Source organism: Dermochelys coriacea, chromosome 8, assembly GCF_009764565.3.
Source record: "Dermochelys coriacea isolate rDerCor1 chromosome 8, rDerCor1.pri.v4, whole genome shotgun sequence".
NCBI classification, from domain to species: domain Eukaryota; kingdom Metazoa; phylum Chordata; order Testudines; family Dermochelyidae; genus Dermochelys; species Dermochelys coriacea.
Genome location: NC_050075.1, coordinates 30,581,304 through 30,600,367, shown reverse-complemented (window position 1 = coordinate 30,600,367; position 19,064 = coordinate 30,581,304). Strand labels below are relative to the sequence as shown.

Sequence of the window (19,064 nt, the reverse complement as noted above, 5' to 3'; positions counted from 1 at the left end):
AGTATGGACTGCGCTTTGTCGGTGGGATATGTGGCTACATGGCATACCTTGTAGCAGCATAGCAGGGTAGACATAGCCTTAGTCTCGATTTAGGTTTTAGATTTGGCACTGTATGAATCACAGATCATAGTGGCACTGTGACACTGCAAAGTTGCAACTGGAGTTGAGCAATATTAACAACCATACCAGTCTTATTAGTGAGTTCATATTCGGTTTTCTTTAAATGGCTTGCTGATTTTTTTTTCTTGGAAAATCTGTAATATGACAGAAGTACCTGTGTAGCATTTACACAAAAAGATAACATTAATGTATTATGTATAGAAAAATTCAGTACCCAGCTCCTGTTGGATGGGCGTTATATAATTCCTTGTGACCCAAGTTAACGGGAGAACAGCAATTCAATATTATGTGTCTCATTTAGCTCACTAGAAGCCTATAGCTAGTTTATTGCCCTCAAGCTAAAGCCCTATAAAGTGACCAGTAACAAAAACCACTTGTGCTTACCATTGCACAAAAGAGGGGCTCAGAGGTGTTTTTTCTATTCTTTCCCCCAAATAAACACCTGTGAGAAGTGTAGGTACACTATAGGTAAGTTAAAAGCTAAAGTGAGGGAAAATCTTCCTATTTCACCCACTTGCCCTCTGTAGCTAACACACTACTTTTACACCACCTTTTGTACAATTATCTCAGTCCTTAAAGTCCTACATGATGCCTTGGAGATAAATAGTGGATGAACTTTCTAACATTGTGAATTAATGGGCAGATGTTTAATATGGTTGTGATGAAAATACAAATATCTTCCACTGTTCCTTCAAAACATATGGCATAAACTCTTATAAACTCATAAATTCTACAACTAAATAAAAAAAAATCTCAAATTTATTAGAAGACTGACTTCCCTGCTTTGTTGTCTTCGCCTGCAGGATGAGACTACTACAGCAAGACTTTTCTGCTGCTTGGAGCCATATAAAGTTTGTTGGCTTATATCCCAGCTCTCACTATTTCTATGGGGGTCCTTATTAAAATAACATTTACTGACATGGTAGTGTGACTGTTGGTAAATGTTTCTTTTACTGACTGCTATTCTTTATGTACTATACAAAATATTGGCTAAATTGTACCACATGAGTTATTCATGACAAATATAGTTAAAATCTGGCATAATCTATGTTGCGTGCGTACGTACGTGTGTGTGTGCGCACATAGTTGGATCCAGACTACTTGGAGTGGAGGCGCGCTCCTCCCAGCGACATTTTGGAGAGGCAGGAATTAACCCAGCATACACTTCAACACCTTTCTCAGTGACTGTCAATCACACTGATCAGCAAACACAGTCCAAATGCCCCTAGTATCCAGTCCATCAGTCACTGATCAAGGTGCTGCCTTTCCTGTGGGCTCTGGTTGATTATCACATGTGGTGCAAGCTCATAATGACCACAGAGACCAACTGCTCCATGGGCCTGCCCCACAGTGCTGAGCTCAGATTGTTGGCATGCTGTGCCCCTGCAACAGGCACTTGTGCCCTGTCTGCCCACAGAGTCCCTTCTCCAATGGCAATCCCATCTTCCAATTGGGAAGGAGCTGGTGGCAGGCAATTGCACTGAAACAATTTTTATAGTGGGGGTGCTGAGAGCCATTGAACTAAACGGTAAACCCTGTATATGAAGAAAACCAGTTCAAGCCAGGGGGTGCGGCAGCACCCTTAGCGCCCTAGTTCCAGCATCCCCGGTGGCAGGAAATATAGGCAGGATTCCCTGCCAGCCCTCTAGTCAGTCATGGCTGTGTGAGGTGTGGAGAAGCCCTCTTCTCTTGTGTCTCCATCCCCTAGCTAATCAGAGTGCCAGGGCCATGTGTCACAGCACTGCAGCTCATATGTGGAGTGGGGGCTTCACTTACCTGTCAATGAGCCCCCACTTCAGTACAACACTTCAGTGATAAATGATTGGCTCCACAGGATTGCAGTGGGATTCCACGTAATGGTAAATAAAGACGATTCCAGGCATTTCTACTTGCCTCCAATCTCTTCAGCTGATTCATCCCTGCCTATGCCCTGTCTCATGGGAGGAAATGAGAGACGGGTGTGAAAAAGGGACAGATTGCCTGAACACTTCCCTTGGTAGCTTTTACTATTCCCTGTGATGCAGACTGACTGTCTTCAGTGGTCACAAACAGCTGGCACTCCTGCACCCTTGGAGAAGCCTCACCTGAATAGGAACTGCTCAGTAACTTCTGGAGGAGTCTGAAATCCCATGCAGATGCTTATGTGCATGCACTTTATCACTTAATGTTTTCTCTGGATTATTTGCCCTGCGTTAATCTTCTGATGTTGACTATGGGCTTCCATCCTTACTTACATTGAATAAAATTAAAATGATTGGAAGTGAGAAGAGTAAAGTACTAAGGGGGCAGATTCTGGCCTATAATAAACTAATTGCAAGATTTTAATGGGTTTTGGCTATAAAAAATAAAAGTCAATAATGTGGCTACTAGCCCTGGTAATCAGGATGCAGTTTACATCCATGCAAAAACTACCAGTGATATGTATTTTGGACTGTAAATTTAATCTTCTGATGGTGGTAGAAGTGACCATGAAAAAAACACTGCCATTGGTGGCTTTCACCAGTCTATCACCATCACTGTAATTGGTGTTGCTGTGAACAGCACTTTAAATCAAGCAATGTGTAGAGAAATGGCAGAATAAAATATTGTCTGTATAAGGCGTTCTGTAAAATAATCATTGTCAACTGGTATTTCTTTAATCATAGGCATTTGGAAGAAAATCAAATCAGTATGATAGAGCGTGGAGCATTTCAGGATCTAAAGCAACTCGAACGGCTGTAAGTATGTTTATTGCATACATGCTGATTTAAAGAACTAAAGATTTTCTGCCTTATTTTATGCATCCTTTTTATTATGTTTTTATAATGACTTAAAGAAATAATGTGGCTAGAATGAACAAAAAAATTGACATATATTAGAGTTAAGAATAGTTTAAAACAGAGCTGAGTTTTTTAGATTAAAACTTGGTATCCATGATTTATTGTAATTCAAAATAATATTGAACAGTAATTTGTTAAGAAAACTGTAACCACCAATACATATTTTATATTATAGCTAATCACTGAGGCAAAGTTAGTCAGGTCTAAATTTTCTCTCACTTTGTTTTCTGAAGTTCTCAGGATGACTTCTCTAATTAGATTAATGGTGATGGATTGTTTTAATAGCCAGCACTACTGGGAATTGCCATAGTATAAATGGCATATGAGAGTAGAACTCCTTGTGTCAGATATCTATACAGGTACATTTGCTTTATACTCATTTAATGGCACTGATATTGGTGGAGTCCCAGAGGTATAAAATTGGACTTTGAGTAGAAAATAAGGCCCTTGGTTTTCTGCTTTTGTTAGTGATTTAAATAAAATGGATCTAAAAGATTTAGATAATCTTAAATCCATCATTTACAAGGCCACTGGCCATGTATTATGGTATATAACGGGGTCTGTGTAGAATTCTGTATGAAGGTAACCACAGTCTCATTGTTTTGGTTGAGTGGGTCTGCTTTGCATAGGGTGGGAAAACACCTCTGTCTAAATCGGCATGGTGAGTAGTTAATTTTGTGTACGCACAATAGAACAAAGAAGTCTGCTGTGCTAAAGCAACTGAGGCCTTGCCTTAATTATCGACAAGTGAGTTGCTTTTTTATACATTGACTTATCTTTTGAAAACTCAAGGTTCACTCTTATAAGAGAAATGTATATCTTGTCTTGGGTTACAAAACTGTGCTTGAAATTGAAATGATGTAGTTAAGATTCACACTGAGATTGTAATCTGCTCCTTAGAAAAATAGATCTTGAAATATAAAACACTGTTAAAGATACAAGAGTGGTGATTTTGTATGTTGTGTTCAGGGAAACAACTGAGAAGTAACAGAGAGTAACAAAGTTTACTTACAAAATAATAAATGCTTAACTTGACACTATAAAATACGATTGTTTTAGCTAAAATTTGTTCTTCTTTAAAGAAAATGTCAGCACTAAGTCATGAATTGTTACATCCATTATATGTGCTTTAATGGAATAACTTGCTTCTCTCCTCTTCCCCCACTATTTGTTTATTTCTTTAAATGATTCCTCATCTACCTAAAAGGAGTATTTGAGAAAAATGCCAAGAAGATACCTAAATGGATGAGCATAACTAGAAAGCAGATCTTTTCTTTATGTTGTATGTTTTCATTTTTGTGAAACCAGAAATAAAAGAATGGGCTTCTTCTACTAGTAACTGCTAAAGTATGTGATATCTGAATGCCTCCCTTAAATTTTCTCCCTGCAAACTCTTAAGTTGGCCTGCTACATACTGTATACTCAAAATCAAACATACACTATATCTCTCCTTGCTTTTAGGATTACCTGTCATTAAAATGTTTCCTAAATGAATATACCTTGAATTTGAGATTGGGAAACTCACAACTTTTTGGTGCTTCACCTCAAGTCATTTTATAGGAGATGACTATAAATCTAATCTTTTGCTATGGATCAGTGTGCTTTGGAGAAGAAATTATGGAAAGCCTGGCATTACTTGTAAGGGCTAAATTGCAACATTTTAGGAAATATAAAAACTATTTTATTAACTATTGTCAAGCACCACAAAATATTAATGCAGAAAATACGATAGCTGAATTTAAACAAAAAAAAAAGAAGCTGGCTTTTTTCCATTTAATTTATATCAAATAACAAATAAAAATTTCACTTACACTGCTGCAGGCTTTGGAATACAGTTGGCTTTTGATCTCTTAAAGTAGATGCAAAAGTAATGGTTTTGCTTTTTTAACAAAGCAACTGCAGTGGGTCAGACTTTTAAAAACTTGAGTAATTTTTTTCCTGGCAAAATATTGTACATTACATTTTCTTATTCAAAATAACATTGGAAATATATTGCTTTTTTTTACAGTAGTGATCATTCAAAGGGCATTAACCCTAAATGAATATTATTTTCTCTTAATGTAGTTTAACTTGTCTAGACATCTGAGCAAAACCCTCATTATTAACTAAAAATATGGACAGAGTTTTCTTTGTGAAGTTTATTGCCTGTGATGTCTTTCGCCTCTTTTAAATCAGTCTAAAACTGTAAAACTAAATGTCTATATAGGTTCCAGTTATTGATGTCAAAAACATACTTCTTGACAACTTTCCAATTGTTTTACTTTTACCATTTGCATCTCTAAACACTTATAACTTAGCTTTACTGAGTGAATGGATGTTAGTTCTTGCAATACAAGCAGAGCATCCAAAGGGCAAATTTCTGTCAAAAATTGTGGCAGATGAGGAAAGTGTGAGGCAGACTTAAGCACTGAATTCAAGTCACAACATGGGGAGCTGCAGTGCAGACTTGGTAGTTAAAATGATATTGCAGACAGTAACTAACTATTTCTGATCAAGCCATTTTTTTCTTCACCTTTCCAAGTAGACTGAGTTTTAATAATATCCATTAGGTATGGAAACCCACATACAACAAGGATTCTGCAAGGTGTCTTCTGCACTTCCTACGTTCTTTAAGGGCCTTACTTTCTCTATCGCTGAGCACTTACACCTCCAATTCAATTAAGTTCAATGGGAGCTACAGGTCTTCAGCACATCAAAAAGGCAGGCTTTATTTAGTGGTTTTACACCACGGATTAGTTTTTACAACATTGTCACCTTCTATGCCTTTCTAAGCCAGAATTAAAAGGGTCAATTTCTGTGGTGGCTAAGCATCAAAAGAAAAAATGGTTTAAACAGAACATATGTAAAACTAATGTGTGCAGGTAGTCTGCCTTACTTAAATGTTTGTTCTTCTGCAGCTGTAGGTCCAATCCTGCAACCTACGCTGCATAGGCCAACTCCACATTTGTGCAGTACCCTATGGAAGTTGAGAGTCTCCATGAATGTTTAAGTGTCCACCTTCATGAAACAGCTTGCAGGACTGAGGCCCTGAAACAGCATTAGTATAAGTATTCTATCAGGTTTGATTGCTACTGCTCTTGCTGCCATAATCTTCGTAGCACAGAGGTACAGTACGATCTTCCAATATGTGTGATGAACTTATGTCTGCTAAAGGACTTCATGTGTCCGGTCTTATGAATAGTAGGAGTGCTCAGTAAGTATTTAAGTAGCTATGAAAATAGCTGAAAGAATTGGGAGTGCCCTCCAAGAATCTTCTAAATGATACCCCAGGGTTCAACTCACTTGGCTGGTAGCACTATAACCATTTTAGGGTAACTGCTCTACCTTTTGGTATATGGAATATCTCGGAAGACAGCATCACTTGCTTAGTAATTTCCAGCTCCTTTATATTAGAGTCCTGTCCCTTAATTCAATTTATGTTTCATTGTATAAAATGAAATTATGTAGTCAACTGTTATTCATGCTTGTTTTATGTAGGGCTAATTATTGGACTGACTGTAAAACATGACTAACATTGCTGATGGAAAGCCTCGAGAAGCAGAGATTTTTGCTTCAGTACTTTTTGTATGTTTCTAAGGAAAATTAAAAAGACATGTTCTGAGAATTCAAGCATGAACTAAACATATGCCGATGAGCATGGAATTGTTTAAAGAGAGTAATTCAGAAGGTAGAATCTTGGGTACAATTTCTAAGATATTGATTTCAATCAAGCCTTCTAAAATTGCCATGGCATGAACTCCAGCCCTTTCTTAACTAAAGAGCTATTTGGAGAGTCTGTTGAGCATGTGAAGTGCCATATAAATGCTATGGATGATTCAAGTTTTAGAAAGATGCTTCACATTTTCTAAAATGGAGAATAGCAAACTTAGTGTTCTCCAGAGTGCTCTTTAATCGCCAATACTGGTATCCAATGAGGGGCCAATAAATATTTGTATACCTTTTTAAGCTAATTTGGTGTAATTAAGAGATCAAAAGTAAAATCCTCCACTGAGGAATATCCTAAAGATTTGTGATCCTTCCTGAAGGTCAGATTAACAACTCCCTCTTCTCCCATAACCTTATGATTATACTGGTCCAGTCCCTGTAAGTGCGGGATGTAGTACTCAGACATGATGAATAAGTGTCTGATGTGATGCACTATTTCTGACTTTGCCTTAACTTATCTAGAACACATAACATTGGAATATATCTGAATAAAAATAGAATTTTACATTATAGCTGGATCTGATTCGTCCTGTGAGCTTAATATGTATAATACTATGAAATATTGGCATACAAAGATTGTAATGCAATTAAAAAACAATATTTTATTGGCTTGTTTGTTTGGACCCTGACATTTCAGCTACACAAAGTGAGCAGAAAGGTTGTTACACATTATACAAACAAAAGGAGACACATGATCAAGAACGTAGGTGTACTGTAGTAAATGGATAAACTCATGATGCTGAGCATGAGGGGGCCCAAAGTACAGATGGAAATCCCTCCCACAACCAGATGTCATACATCTCTGTAGAATAAAGAGGCAGGATACAAGACATTAAATAGTCTTGACTTTTACACAGCCGTCTGCCAAAAATTGTCACACATCCCTACTGTCTTCAAAAGGGTTGACTTTAGCTCACAGTTTGTTCTTTCTCCTCAGATCAGCTTCTTTAGCTTAGACTAAAGGATTTCAACATCTGAAAACACTAACAATATGTTTCTGTTTTTAAAGGATGGCAAAAACTATAAATATAGTCAAATCTAATCTCTACAATGTTCGGAAAAATAATTAGCTCTCAGACAAAGAACTTGGATGCCAAGTTTTAACTCCAGAACCCTTATTTTGTGCAGCGATAGAGCTTTAAAATGGAAATTGGGTTTGACCTTTAACTGGAGAGATGCTACTGTGTATTATGTTTCTGTAAGCTGAATTTTAAATGTTTGATTATGACATTAAAATGTGGTGTTTGGGCATAATGTACTGTAAAATCACTATTAGTGACCAAGGATGCTAGTGGAGAAGAATAAATTGTTCTGAGCGATGCTTTTCAATCTAGACCTAATCAATGAGGACTGTACAGCCTTTAAATAAATCATGTAATACAAAAAGCATTTTCCACAATTAACATGCTGAGTGGAAAGATTGCAAAGTGGCTCAGAGTTGTGGGTAAAATAATAAATGTATCGGATAGTTCTTCACTTTTGTAAACAAAAGTTTATTGCAGACTTGTGGCATCCTAGATGGATCTATGCTTATGGTGTTTATACAGAGTTTGCAGAGTTCCTTTACATCTGGCAAAAATGAATTTTTTTTTCCATATTCCTAAAAATCTAAGTTTATGAATCACCCAATAATAGAGCAGAGTAACAAAGCAGCAGCAGTTTGTATAAGGTTAAGAAACTCTATTTTCTGTGATAGCTATTCAGAAAAAGTTTTTAAAATGGTAATTTTCTATTAGTGAATTGTGAAGAGTGTATAAACGCCGCATCTGTGATGAAGGGGTTAAAAAGCTGCTATGGGCAAGGCTGGCCATTTCACTCATGTCAAGAGTGGAATAAGGGCTTAGAAAGCAGGAATTTCCCAGCAGCTGCTGGGCAGTTCTGGGACAGAGCAGACAATGGCTCTACAGCTCTGAAAGGAGATTCCTGAAAGCCTTCAGGGTATTGCCCACAAGAATACCATTTACTAGTCCCCCTCCCCCCTTGTCTACAAGGAGACAGTGACCCTGGGGCACTGGCTGGGTAAGACATGTTCTGCAAGCCTCATAACACAAGAACTAGGGGGCACCAAATGTAATAGGCAACAGGTTTAAAACAAAAGGAAGTATTTCTTCATACAATGCACAGTCAACCTGTGGAACTCTTTGCCAGAGTATGTTGTGAAGGCCAAGACCATAACAGGATTCAAAAAAGAACTAGATAAATTCATGGAGGATAGGTCCATCAATGGCTATTAGCCAGGATGAGCAGGAATGGTGTCCCCACCCTCCTTTTGCCAGAAGCTGGGAGTGAGTGACAGGGGATGGATCACCTGATGATTACCTGTTCTGTTCATTCCCTCTGGGGCACCTGGCACTGGCCACTGTCCGAAGACAGGATACGGGCTAGATGGACCTTTGGTCTGACCCAGTAGGGCCATTCTTATGTTCAAGGGGAGTTGATTAGGCGGTTGGTACCACTATGCTCTACCCCTTTTGGGGTTAGGAAATCTTAGAACATACAAAAGAGACTAGGGGAGTGGGAGCCAAGAACCCTACCCCCTTCAACACAAATGGACACTTAACTCAATTTGTTTCATAGATACCCTTACTTAGGCAGATGGGGGTGTCGTATGGATTTTTCAGTGTTTATACAGTAGGAGGCACCCGTCAACAGCCTGAGAACTGAGACAATGATGACAGTAGGTGACCTGCTCATGTTGGTTTGCTGTGAGTTTTACTATTTTAGTACTCCAGATGAGTGTGAAATTTAGATATTCTGGAACTGCAGACACTACACTTATTCTTTTATCTCACTAAGCCTTATTAATTTATATGTAACAATCTTCCTGTGTGACCTTTTGGGGAAGAAGCTTAATTGGGCTATGTACCTCAGTTTTCCTATAACACATGAATAACCCTTTTCTAGCTCAGAGTAAATGAGCATAAAATCATTGATAGGGACACGCCAGAGACATACATTTGATTGGATTTAAAGCAGCAGGCTGTTACATGATTAGGGTGGTAGAACCCCTGAGTTAATAATTCTTTGGGCGGTGGGGAGCTCAGAGTAATGTGCTGCTGCCATTGATTGAACTTTATATAATGTTTCATTGGCTCAAGCAGCCAAAATAAATGTTCCCAAGCTATACCCTTGGCTGCCGAAATGTTGATTAAGATTTCAGATTTGCCTTCTTCAGTTGCATAAGTCAGAACTGTTAAGTGGCCTTTTTAGGACATTTCACTGTAGTTTTGTTCCTGTGATTTAGTGAAGCATTACTCTTTCCTGTAAATTGCATACCAGATCTGGTCAGGGAAGATCAATGTTTCATAGATATCTTTCTCTTAACTTTGCTGTTCCCACAACTCCAGTGTATGCTAGGTTAAAAAAACCAAAAACAAAAAAAATTATGGAAGGGGGAAAAAAAAATCTTCTAGTCCAAAAAGTTGTTGTTTGAAAGGAATGTTTTGAAATCTCTTCTACATACTTTTCCATATAGAGTCAAACTACTCTGACCAATTACCGGACAGAAGAAAATAAACTGAGTTACAAGCTGTGTCATGCAAATATTCAGTTTGTTTTGTGACAAGTGTCACATGTTGGATACCATCTGCTTGAGAAATGCCAACCATGCAAGGTTTTATTGGAACTGAGGTGAATTGAGCATGGTGCAAAAGAAAGCACATGTGATATAAAGATTTAAAAGATGGCAGCGTACATGTAGAATATGAAATACATTGAAAGCTATTTTTAAATATGCAACTTCAAAAATATTTGTTTCAATGTGACACTGACCTAGAATTTGATCTTTAGGATAACCCCTACTTCTCATCCCTTACTTAAAGTGAGCAACAGATTGACCCTATTGTTATCCTCCATAACTTGGACACCTTTTGCTATGGTCATTTGACTCCATTGGGCTTCCTGTGGGATTCCATGTAAGTGTAAATAAAGACTATTACAGGTATCTTAACAAGTGTTTTAATAGTTAAATGTAACATCCATATGTTAAAGAATAGCCACACAGCTATATATGAATCTGGCAGGTAGGTAAATAAATTATCCATACAGAGGGCTCAATGCTCCATACAAGAGATGGGCTTTTCAATGGGCTGTGAATGTTAACAGATCCAGGCTATTTTAAAACAGAGAGAGTGAAAACCAAATTGCAGAGTCAAGGGGCCTCATGAGAACCTCCTACCAACTTTTGTTAGCATCCTAGGCACACACCCGATTTCAGATGGGGAGACAGAGCTGGAGTGCCTCTGCTGATCGAAATGTGTGACAGTCTGGCACAAGGAGAGATGCTCTCCCTGGAACATTATCAAACTTCCAAGTCAATTAAGGCTCTATAGAGAGAAGATTTCAAACTGTGAGGAAAGATGTGCATCTGATATGATGAGTGAATGTTACGGAATGCTGGTATAGTGTGTGCTGTGGTGAAGCAACACCCGGTAAGCAGGCAGCCACTTTCTGCACCAACTTTAGCTTCTGAATAATTTTAAAATGAAGTGTTATGAAGAGCATCTTATGCTGTATTTTGGCTATGCATATTGCTGTTCAGTTTTTTAACCTGACTAGTTGTTTCTATTTAAAATTGTCAAATGGCTTAAGTCATCTTGTCATTTAATTGTCAATCTTTTTCTTCTTTTGGAAAGGATTTAATTTGTTGAGGAGAAAGACTTCAATGTTAAATATTGAATTTTTTTTACCATTTACTTTAAAAAGTCTCATATATAGAAATTTGCTAGCAGCTTGGCATTGCATACCTACAGTACAACAACAATATTTATTTCTAGCCACATACTGTACTCCCATTAAACTTGGCATTATTTCAAGGATAAAAGGCAGCATATGGGATCCTGAACCAATATAGCTTTTATTTAAATACAGATATGTTTTCATCTTGAAGTATATATCATGTATTAACATTCATATGAGTTAGTTAAGTAATGCTTCAGGCATTAAAATGAGGAACCACTGTGTGACACACATACATAGTTTATGCAGATGGAGGATGCTATATTCTTTGGAAACCAACTAAATAAGATAAAGAAGTATTTCATTGCCAGTCAAAAGCAAACCACCACAGTTGGGCAGTCTGCAATGTGATTAGTATACAGTACATGAAGTCCAAGGACTGGAAAAATAAATGCATTCTAGTTTAGTACAGAAGTGCACTGGCAGAGTAGCTAATTTATATTTGGTACTGATTAGCGTTTGTTCCTTGCAGATTTGAAAAGTTACCTTTCCTGGAGCTTCAGCTGACATAAATAGTGCAAACATATTTGAAGAGCTTGGATTTGATTATGTTCTTATTACAAAGGACAACTCCACATAAAAATGGAAACCTGGAGGAAAATAATTACATAGCTCTCCCCTTCCAGGGATCTCCAAGTGCTTACTTGTCTGATGGGACAACAAAATCATAATTCCAAACTTTCTCGTATGCTTCAGAAGAAGCATAAGCCAAAGCATGAAATAACTGTTCTTTCTAAGGTACTCACCATCTACCAAAATTCGCTGCATCAAACTGCCTGGAGTAAAGGATAGTGGTCACTTGGGGGATGTCTATAGTACGAAATTAGGTTGATATTATAGAAGTCTATTTTTAGAAATCGATTTTATACAGTTGATTGTGTATGTCCCCACTAAGCGCATTAAGTCGGCAGAGTGTGTCCTCAATACTGTGGCTAGCATCAACTTACTGAGCGGTGTACTGTGGATAGCTATTCCACAGTTCCCGCAGTCTCCGCTGCCCATTGGAATTCTGGGTTAAGCTCCCAATGCCTGATGGGGCAAAAACATTGTTGAGGGTGGTTTTGGGTACATGTCATCAGTTGCCCCTCCCTCCCTCCATGAAAGCAATGGCACATAATCGTTTTGTGCCTTTTTTTCCTGGGTTACCCGGGCTGACGCCATACCAATGCAAGCATGGAGCCTGCTCAGCTCACCGCTGCTGTTCTGAGCATTGTAAACACCTTGTGCATTATCTTGGAGTATGTGCAGAACCGGGCTAAGAGACGCAAGCACGAGGACGATTGCGATGAGGAAATGGACACAGATGTTCCTGAAAGCATGGGCTGTGGCAATTGGGACATCATGGCGGCAGTGGGACTGGTTGATACAGTGGAACGCTGATTCTGGGCCCAGCGACAAGCAGAGACTGGTGGGACCGCATGGTGTTGCAGGTATGGGATGACTCACAGTGGCTGCAAAACTTTCGCATGCATAAGGCCCCTTTCCTTGAACTTTGTGAGTTGCTTTCCCTACCCTGAAGCCAGGAATACCAAGATGAGAGCTGCCCTGACAGTTGAGAAGCAAGTGGCAATAGCCCTGTGGAAGCTTGCAACACCTGACTGCTATCAGTCAGTTGGGAATCAATTTGGAGTGGGCAAGTCTACTGTGGGGACTGCTGTGATCCAAGTAGCCAATGCAATCACTGACATTCTGCAATCAAGGGTAGTGACTCTGGGAAATGTGCAGGTCATACTGGATGGCTTAGCTGCAATGGGGTTCTCTAACTGTGGTGGGACAATAGATGGAACACCTATCCCTATCTTGGCACCAGACCACCTTGCCAATCAGTACGTAAACTGCAAGGGGTACTTCTCAATGGTGCTGCAAGCACTGGTGGATCACAAGGAACGTTTCACTGACATCAACGTGGGATGGCTGGGAGAGGTGCATGACCCTTGCATCTTTAGGAACTCCGGGCTGGTCGAGCAGTTGCAAGAAGGAACTTACTTCCCAGACCATAAAACTACCATTGGGGATGTTGAAATGCCAATAATTATCCTTGGGGACCCAGTCTACCTCTTTCTCCCATGGTTCATGAAGCCGTATACAGGCAGCCTGGACAGTAGTAAGGAGCAGTTCAACTATAGGCTGAGCAAGTGCAGAATGGTGGTAGAATATGCCTTTGGATGTTTAAAAGCTCACTGGCGCTGTTTGCTGACTAGGTTGGACCTCAGCGCAACCAACATTCCCATTGTTATTGCTTCTTGCTGTGTGCTCCATAATACCTGTGAGAGTAAGGGGGAGACATTTATGGCGGGGTGGGAGGTTGAGGCAAATCGCCTGGCGTCCGATTTTGAGCAGCCGGACACCAGGTGATTAGAAGAGCACAGCTAGGTGCGCTGCGCATCAGAGAGGCTTTGAAAACCAGTTTCATGACTGGCCAGGCTACGGTGTGACAGTTGTGTGTTTTTTCTTCTTGCTGAAAACCTCCCCCTTTGTTGATTTTAATTCCCTGTTAGTCAACTGCCCTCCCCCCTTGGGTCACAGCTGGCAAAGGAAATAAAGTAACTATATTGTTTTGAAACCATGCATTCTTTTTCTTCATTTAAAAAAAAAAAGTGAGATAACTCACAAGGTAGCCTGGGTGGGGTGGAGGTGGAGGGAAGGACAAGGCCACATTGCTTATTGTAGCCACACTACAAATCAAACTGTTTTGAATGACAGCCTTCTGTTGCTTGGGCCATTCTCTGGAGTGGAGTGGCTGGGTGCCTGGAGCTTTCCCATTGTTCTTGGGCGTCTGGGTGAGGAGGATATAGAACTTGGGAAGGAGGGCAGGCGGTTGTACAATGGATGCAGCAGGGGTTTGTGCTATTGTTGGCTTTCCTGCAGCTCCAACAGATGCTTCATCATGTCTGTTTGCTCCCCCATTAGCCTTAGCATCGCCTCCTGCCTCTGCTCTTCATGCTCACTTAATGCTTTCCTGGCCTCTGCCTCTGAATGCCTCCATACATTAAGCTGTGCCCTGTCAGTGCAGGGGGACTGCATGAGCTTGGAAAACATGTCAGCGTGAGAGTGTGGTTTTTTTTTTTTTTTTTTTGCTTTCTAATCTGTGATAACCTCAGGGACGGAGATGATAGGGAAAGCATAGAAACATTTGCACCTGGGGGGAAGATAAAAAGGGAGAGTAAAATTTAAGATGATACATTTCTGAGAACAAAAAGGAGACGCTTTCACAGTGAATCAAACAATTCACAGCAGACAGCACATGTGATTTAGATACAAGGTCGTATTTTGCCTTTTATAATGAGTGCCTGCCGGTATGGTGACACATCACAAATGGCTGGCAACAGAATTTGGTTTCCAGGCAGCAATGGTAAGCCTTTTGGTATGAGGGGGTTGGCTTCTTACATCTTCATAATGTGTGGGAATGGTTTCAAACTGCAGCACCATCCTTTCCCATAGCAAGCAATGCCAGTTGGATTTCACATTTAAAAGGAGGGGCTGCGGTTTTTGGGTGGATGTGCAGCTCACACCTCCCCTCCCCCAACCGCATGGCTATTCTCTGGGATGATCCCTTTTAGCCAAGCGCAAACAACCCAACATGAACGGGATCCTTTTACTGTTCCCTTACAAAAATTCCCCTATTTCAACCAGGTGACCATGAATGATATCACCCTCCTGAGGCTAACACAGAAAGATAGAGACCGAATGTTGCTTGAATATGACCAATACCCAGGACCATTTGCTGCTATGCTTTGTGCTGCAATGATTCCAGACTACTTGCTACTGGCTTGGAATGGTAAAGTGTCCTACCATGGAGGACGAAATAAGGCAGCCCTCCCCAGAAACTTTCTGCAAAGGTTTTCAGACCTCCAGGAGAGCTTCATGGAGATGTCCCTGGAGGATTTCCGTTCCATCCCTAGACATGTTAACAAACTTTTTCAGTAGCTGTACTGGCCGTGAATGCATCCCAATTCTTCAGGGCAAACCATACATTAAACACTATTGCTTTTAAACCCTGTACTGTACCCTGTAGTGGGCACTCACCAGAGCTGCCTTCTCTGGCTTCAGGGTCGAGGATCCTGCCTTGGGAGAGTATTGGCTCCAGGGTGATGAAAAGGTCCTGGCTGCCAGGGAGAACGGATTCATCGCTTGCCTACTGCGCATTCTCCTCCTCCTACTCTTCCTCATCCACAAAATCCTCCTCCCTGTTGTGTGAGACTCCCCCCCCTTGCAGGTGTCCACGGACAATGGTGGGGTAGTGGTAGAGTCCCCCCGAGAATGCCATGCAGCTGATCATGGAAGTGGCATGTATGGGGCTCTGACCTGGACCGTTTGCCTCCTTTGTCTTTTGGTAGGCTTGCCTGAGCTCCTTAACTTTCACGTGGCACTGCTGTGTGTCCCTGTTGAAGCCTCTCTCCACCATGCCCTGTGCAATTTTGGCATATATGTATTAGCATTTCTTCTTTTTGATCCGAGTTTGGCCTGCACAGATTCTTCTCCCCATACAGCAGTCAGATACAGTGTCTCTCTTTCGGTCCATGTTGGAGCTCTTTTGCGATTTTGGGGGACTGCATGGTCACCTGTGCTGTTGAGCGCGCCACTCTGACCAAACAGGAATTGAAATTCAAAATTTCCCGGGGCTTTTCCTGTGTACCTGGCTAGTGCATCAGAGTTCAAAGTGCTGTCCAGAGCGGTCACATTGGAGCACTCTGGGATAACTCCCAGAGGCCAATACCGTTGAATTGTGTCTGCACTACCCCAAATTCGACCTAGCAAGGTCAATTTTAGCACTACTCCCCTCACCGGGGAGGAGTACAGAAATTGATTTTAAGAGCCCTTTAGGTCGATGGAACGGGGTTGCTTATGTAGACGCATTCATTTTAAAATTGACCTAACGTGGCTAAATTCGACCTAACCCCATAGTGTAGACCAGGGCTCAGTGTTTAATTTAATAATTCTCATTCAGTCTTTTGACCACAAATGGAAATGTTCATAATTATATTGTTTAACCCAGAATGGCATTGTAAGTTTGCAGACTGCTTGCTATGAAGTCCAAAACCTCCTAAATGTGTAAAAGTTCTAGTGTTTCATTGAACTCTAACACTACTTTATAACATCCCAGAGTGTAAAATGCAGACTTGGGAAGAAATTTGAGTGTAATTTCTAAATTTTGACTCTTTCCCTGTTGACATTGAAAGAATTATACTTTGAGTCACCTGACTTTGTACTTTGTCTGTTCTGGGATTTACATGAAAGCATTTCCTGTCAGAACTTACTGCAGTGATGGTACGGTCAATGGGAGCCTCTTGCTAAAGGGTGAAATTGGAGAATGGCTACTTTCTTTAAAACTTACTTTAGAACATAGTTTCATTATATAGTAATCAAGAATAAATTGTCACTTGAATCTAAAATATTTCCCATCCAAGGTAGTAAATACAGAACTAACATTTAGATTTAAGCATTGTTGGATGACTTTCCAAATGGTTATTGATCAGAAAGGGAACAGGTGGGAATGGGCAGGGGAGAAGAAGGATCTTAACTAGTGAAAAACAATGGACTTTATCTGTGCTTGAGAGAAGCATAGAATCCTGCTTTTAGTTTGCAGTATTTGCAAGAAGTGTGTCAATCTTTTGGACCCAGTCTGTTGACAGTTGATCAAATTGGGCAGTGTAAACCAGTGGCTCTGAACCTTTCCAGACTATTATACCCCTTTCAAGAGTCTGATTTGTCTTGAGTACTCCCAGATTTCACCTCACTTAAAAACTTACAAAATCAGACATAAAAATGGACAGTGTCACAGCACACTATTACTGAAAAATTGCCTACTTTCTCATTTTTACCATATAATTGTAAAATAAATCAGTTGGAATATAAACATTTCAGTGTATAGAGCAGTATAAACAAATCATTGTCTATAAAATTTTAGTTTGTAATGACTTTGCTAGTGCGTTTAATGTAGCATGTTGTAAAACTAGGCAAATATCTAGATAAATAGATGTACCGCCTGGAAGATGTCTGACTATTCCCAGGAGTACACTACCCCTGGTTGAGAACCACCAGTGTAAATAAATAGAAAATATTGTGCTCCTCTGTGGAATATAGATTCAAGGATTTTTAAGGCCAGAAGGAACCATTATGATGATCTTGTCTGATCTCCAGCATAACACAGACTATAAGTCTTCTTGTAATTAATTTCTGCTTCAGGTCCAATAGGTGGTGTTGAACTATAGCATATTTTATTAAAAAATAATAATCCAATTTTGATTTTAAAAGTGCCGGTGATGGAGAATCCACCACAATCCTTGATGGATTGTTCCAATGGCCAGTTACCCTCAAAGTTAAAAATTTGCTCCTTCTTTCTAGTCTAAATTTGTCTAGCTTCAACTTTCAGCCATTGGATGTTATAACTTTGTCTGCTAGATTGAAGAATCCTCTATTAAATTTTTGTTCCCCATGTAGGTACTCTCAGACTGTGATCAAGTCACCGCTTAAGCTTCTTTTCTGTGGGCTAAGTGGATTGCACTCCATGTCTCACTATCAGGCACATTTTCAAAAGTCTTCAATCATTCTGGTGGCTCTTCTCTGAACTGTCTCTAATTTCTCAAAATTCTTGTTAAACCATGGACACCAGAACTGAATGCAGCATTCCTGTAGCAGCTGCACCAGTGCCAAATGGAGAGGTGATATAACCTCTCTATTTCTGCTCAAGATTCCCCTGTTTATACATCCAAAGATTGCATTCGCTCTTTTGGCCACACCATGCCTCTGGGAGGGCATGTTCAGCTGATTATCCACCATGACTCCCCCACCCCCCAAGTCATTTTAGGATTGTCCCCCATTTCATGTCTTCAGATGTGCAATACTGTTTTGTAGAGTGAATGTGATTCTCATAGCTTCTTCTCAGCTGCTAATATGTGGATGTTATGACTTCAGGTTCTGAATTAAGTGGCTTTTATATTTCATTTTTGGCTACACTAAATAGTGATACGTTCAATCTATAACTTCAGTTGATTGGAGATACAGCATAATGATGACCCATTGAAGGTCAAGTTGAAAGTGAACAAGGATTGTAGAACTGTGTGTGTTTATTTGTATGGGAAAATATTTGGACCCAAACTGTGAAATTGTATAGTAGCTTTCCCCTTCTCCTTTTTTGGGCTGTACACTGAATAAAGCAGCATGTCTCAAATTAGATAACCATCACTTATAGTGGCTCATCTGAACTGCTGTATATTCAGAATGACCTTTCTCTGGTTATCTCTTATAGCTGGATAGCGTCTTTATCAAGTGTGGATCATGCACACTAACTGTTTATGTACTATAGGGAACTAATGCCCTACTTAATTCATGATTTAGTATGTCTGTCTACAGTTAGTAATTAAATAGTTACATTACCCTGCTACTATGAACCTTTAATCTTTTCTTTTGCTGTTGCTGATGCGAGAGTGGATGTTTCTCTCCTTTCTAAACATTCAAAAAGTTGGCACCTCTTCTGGAAAGGAAACCATTAGCTGCTCTGTCAACAAGTCTTCACAGGAGGAATCCAAACGCAGGAAGAGTGGAAGAGAGAGAGCAGCTCAGAAGAGTGGAGGGCACATGTTTGAGCAAACTAACTTGGTTTGCATTGGTACATCTGTCCAGGCTTGCAAAACAAAGTAGTTTATTTTAACAATTATCATAATAAACCATTCTAGTTTCATC

At 39.9% G+C, this 19,064-nt stretch overlaps 1 protein-coding gene across 1 annotated transcript in view; it reads left to right on the top strand.

Annotated features, from left to right (window-relative positions):
* SLIT3 (slit guidance ligand 3) overlaps nt 1-19,064 on the top strand; it is a 796,449-nt gene that overhangs the window by 43,099 nt on the left and 734,286 nt on the right. The window contains exon 3 of the mRNA XM_038413692.2: nt 2,766-2,837. Coding sequence (XP_038269620.1) covers nt 2,766-2,837 — 72 coding nt within the window. The remainder of the gene's footprint in view (nt 1-2,765; nt 2,838-19,064) is intronic.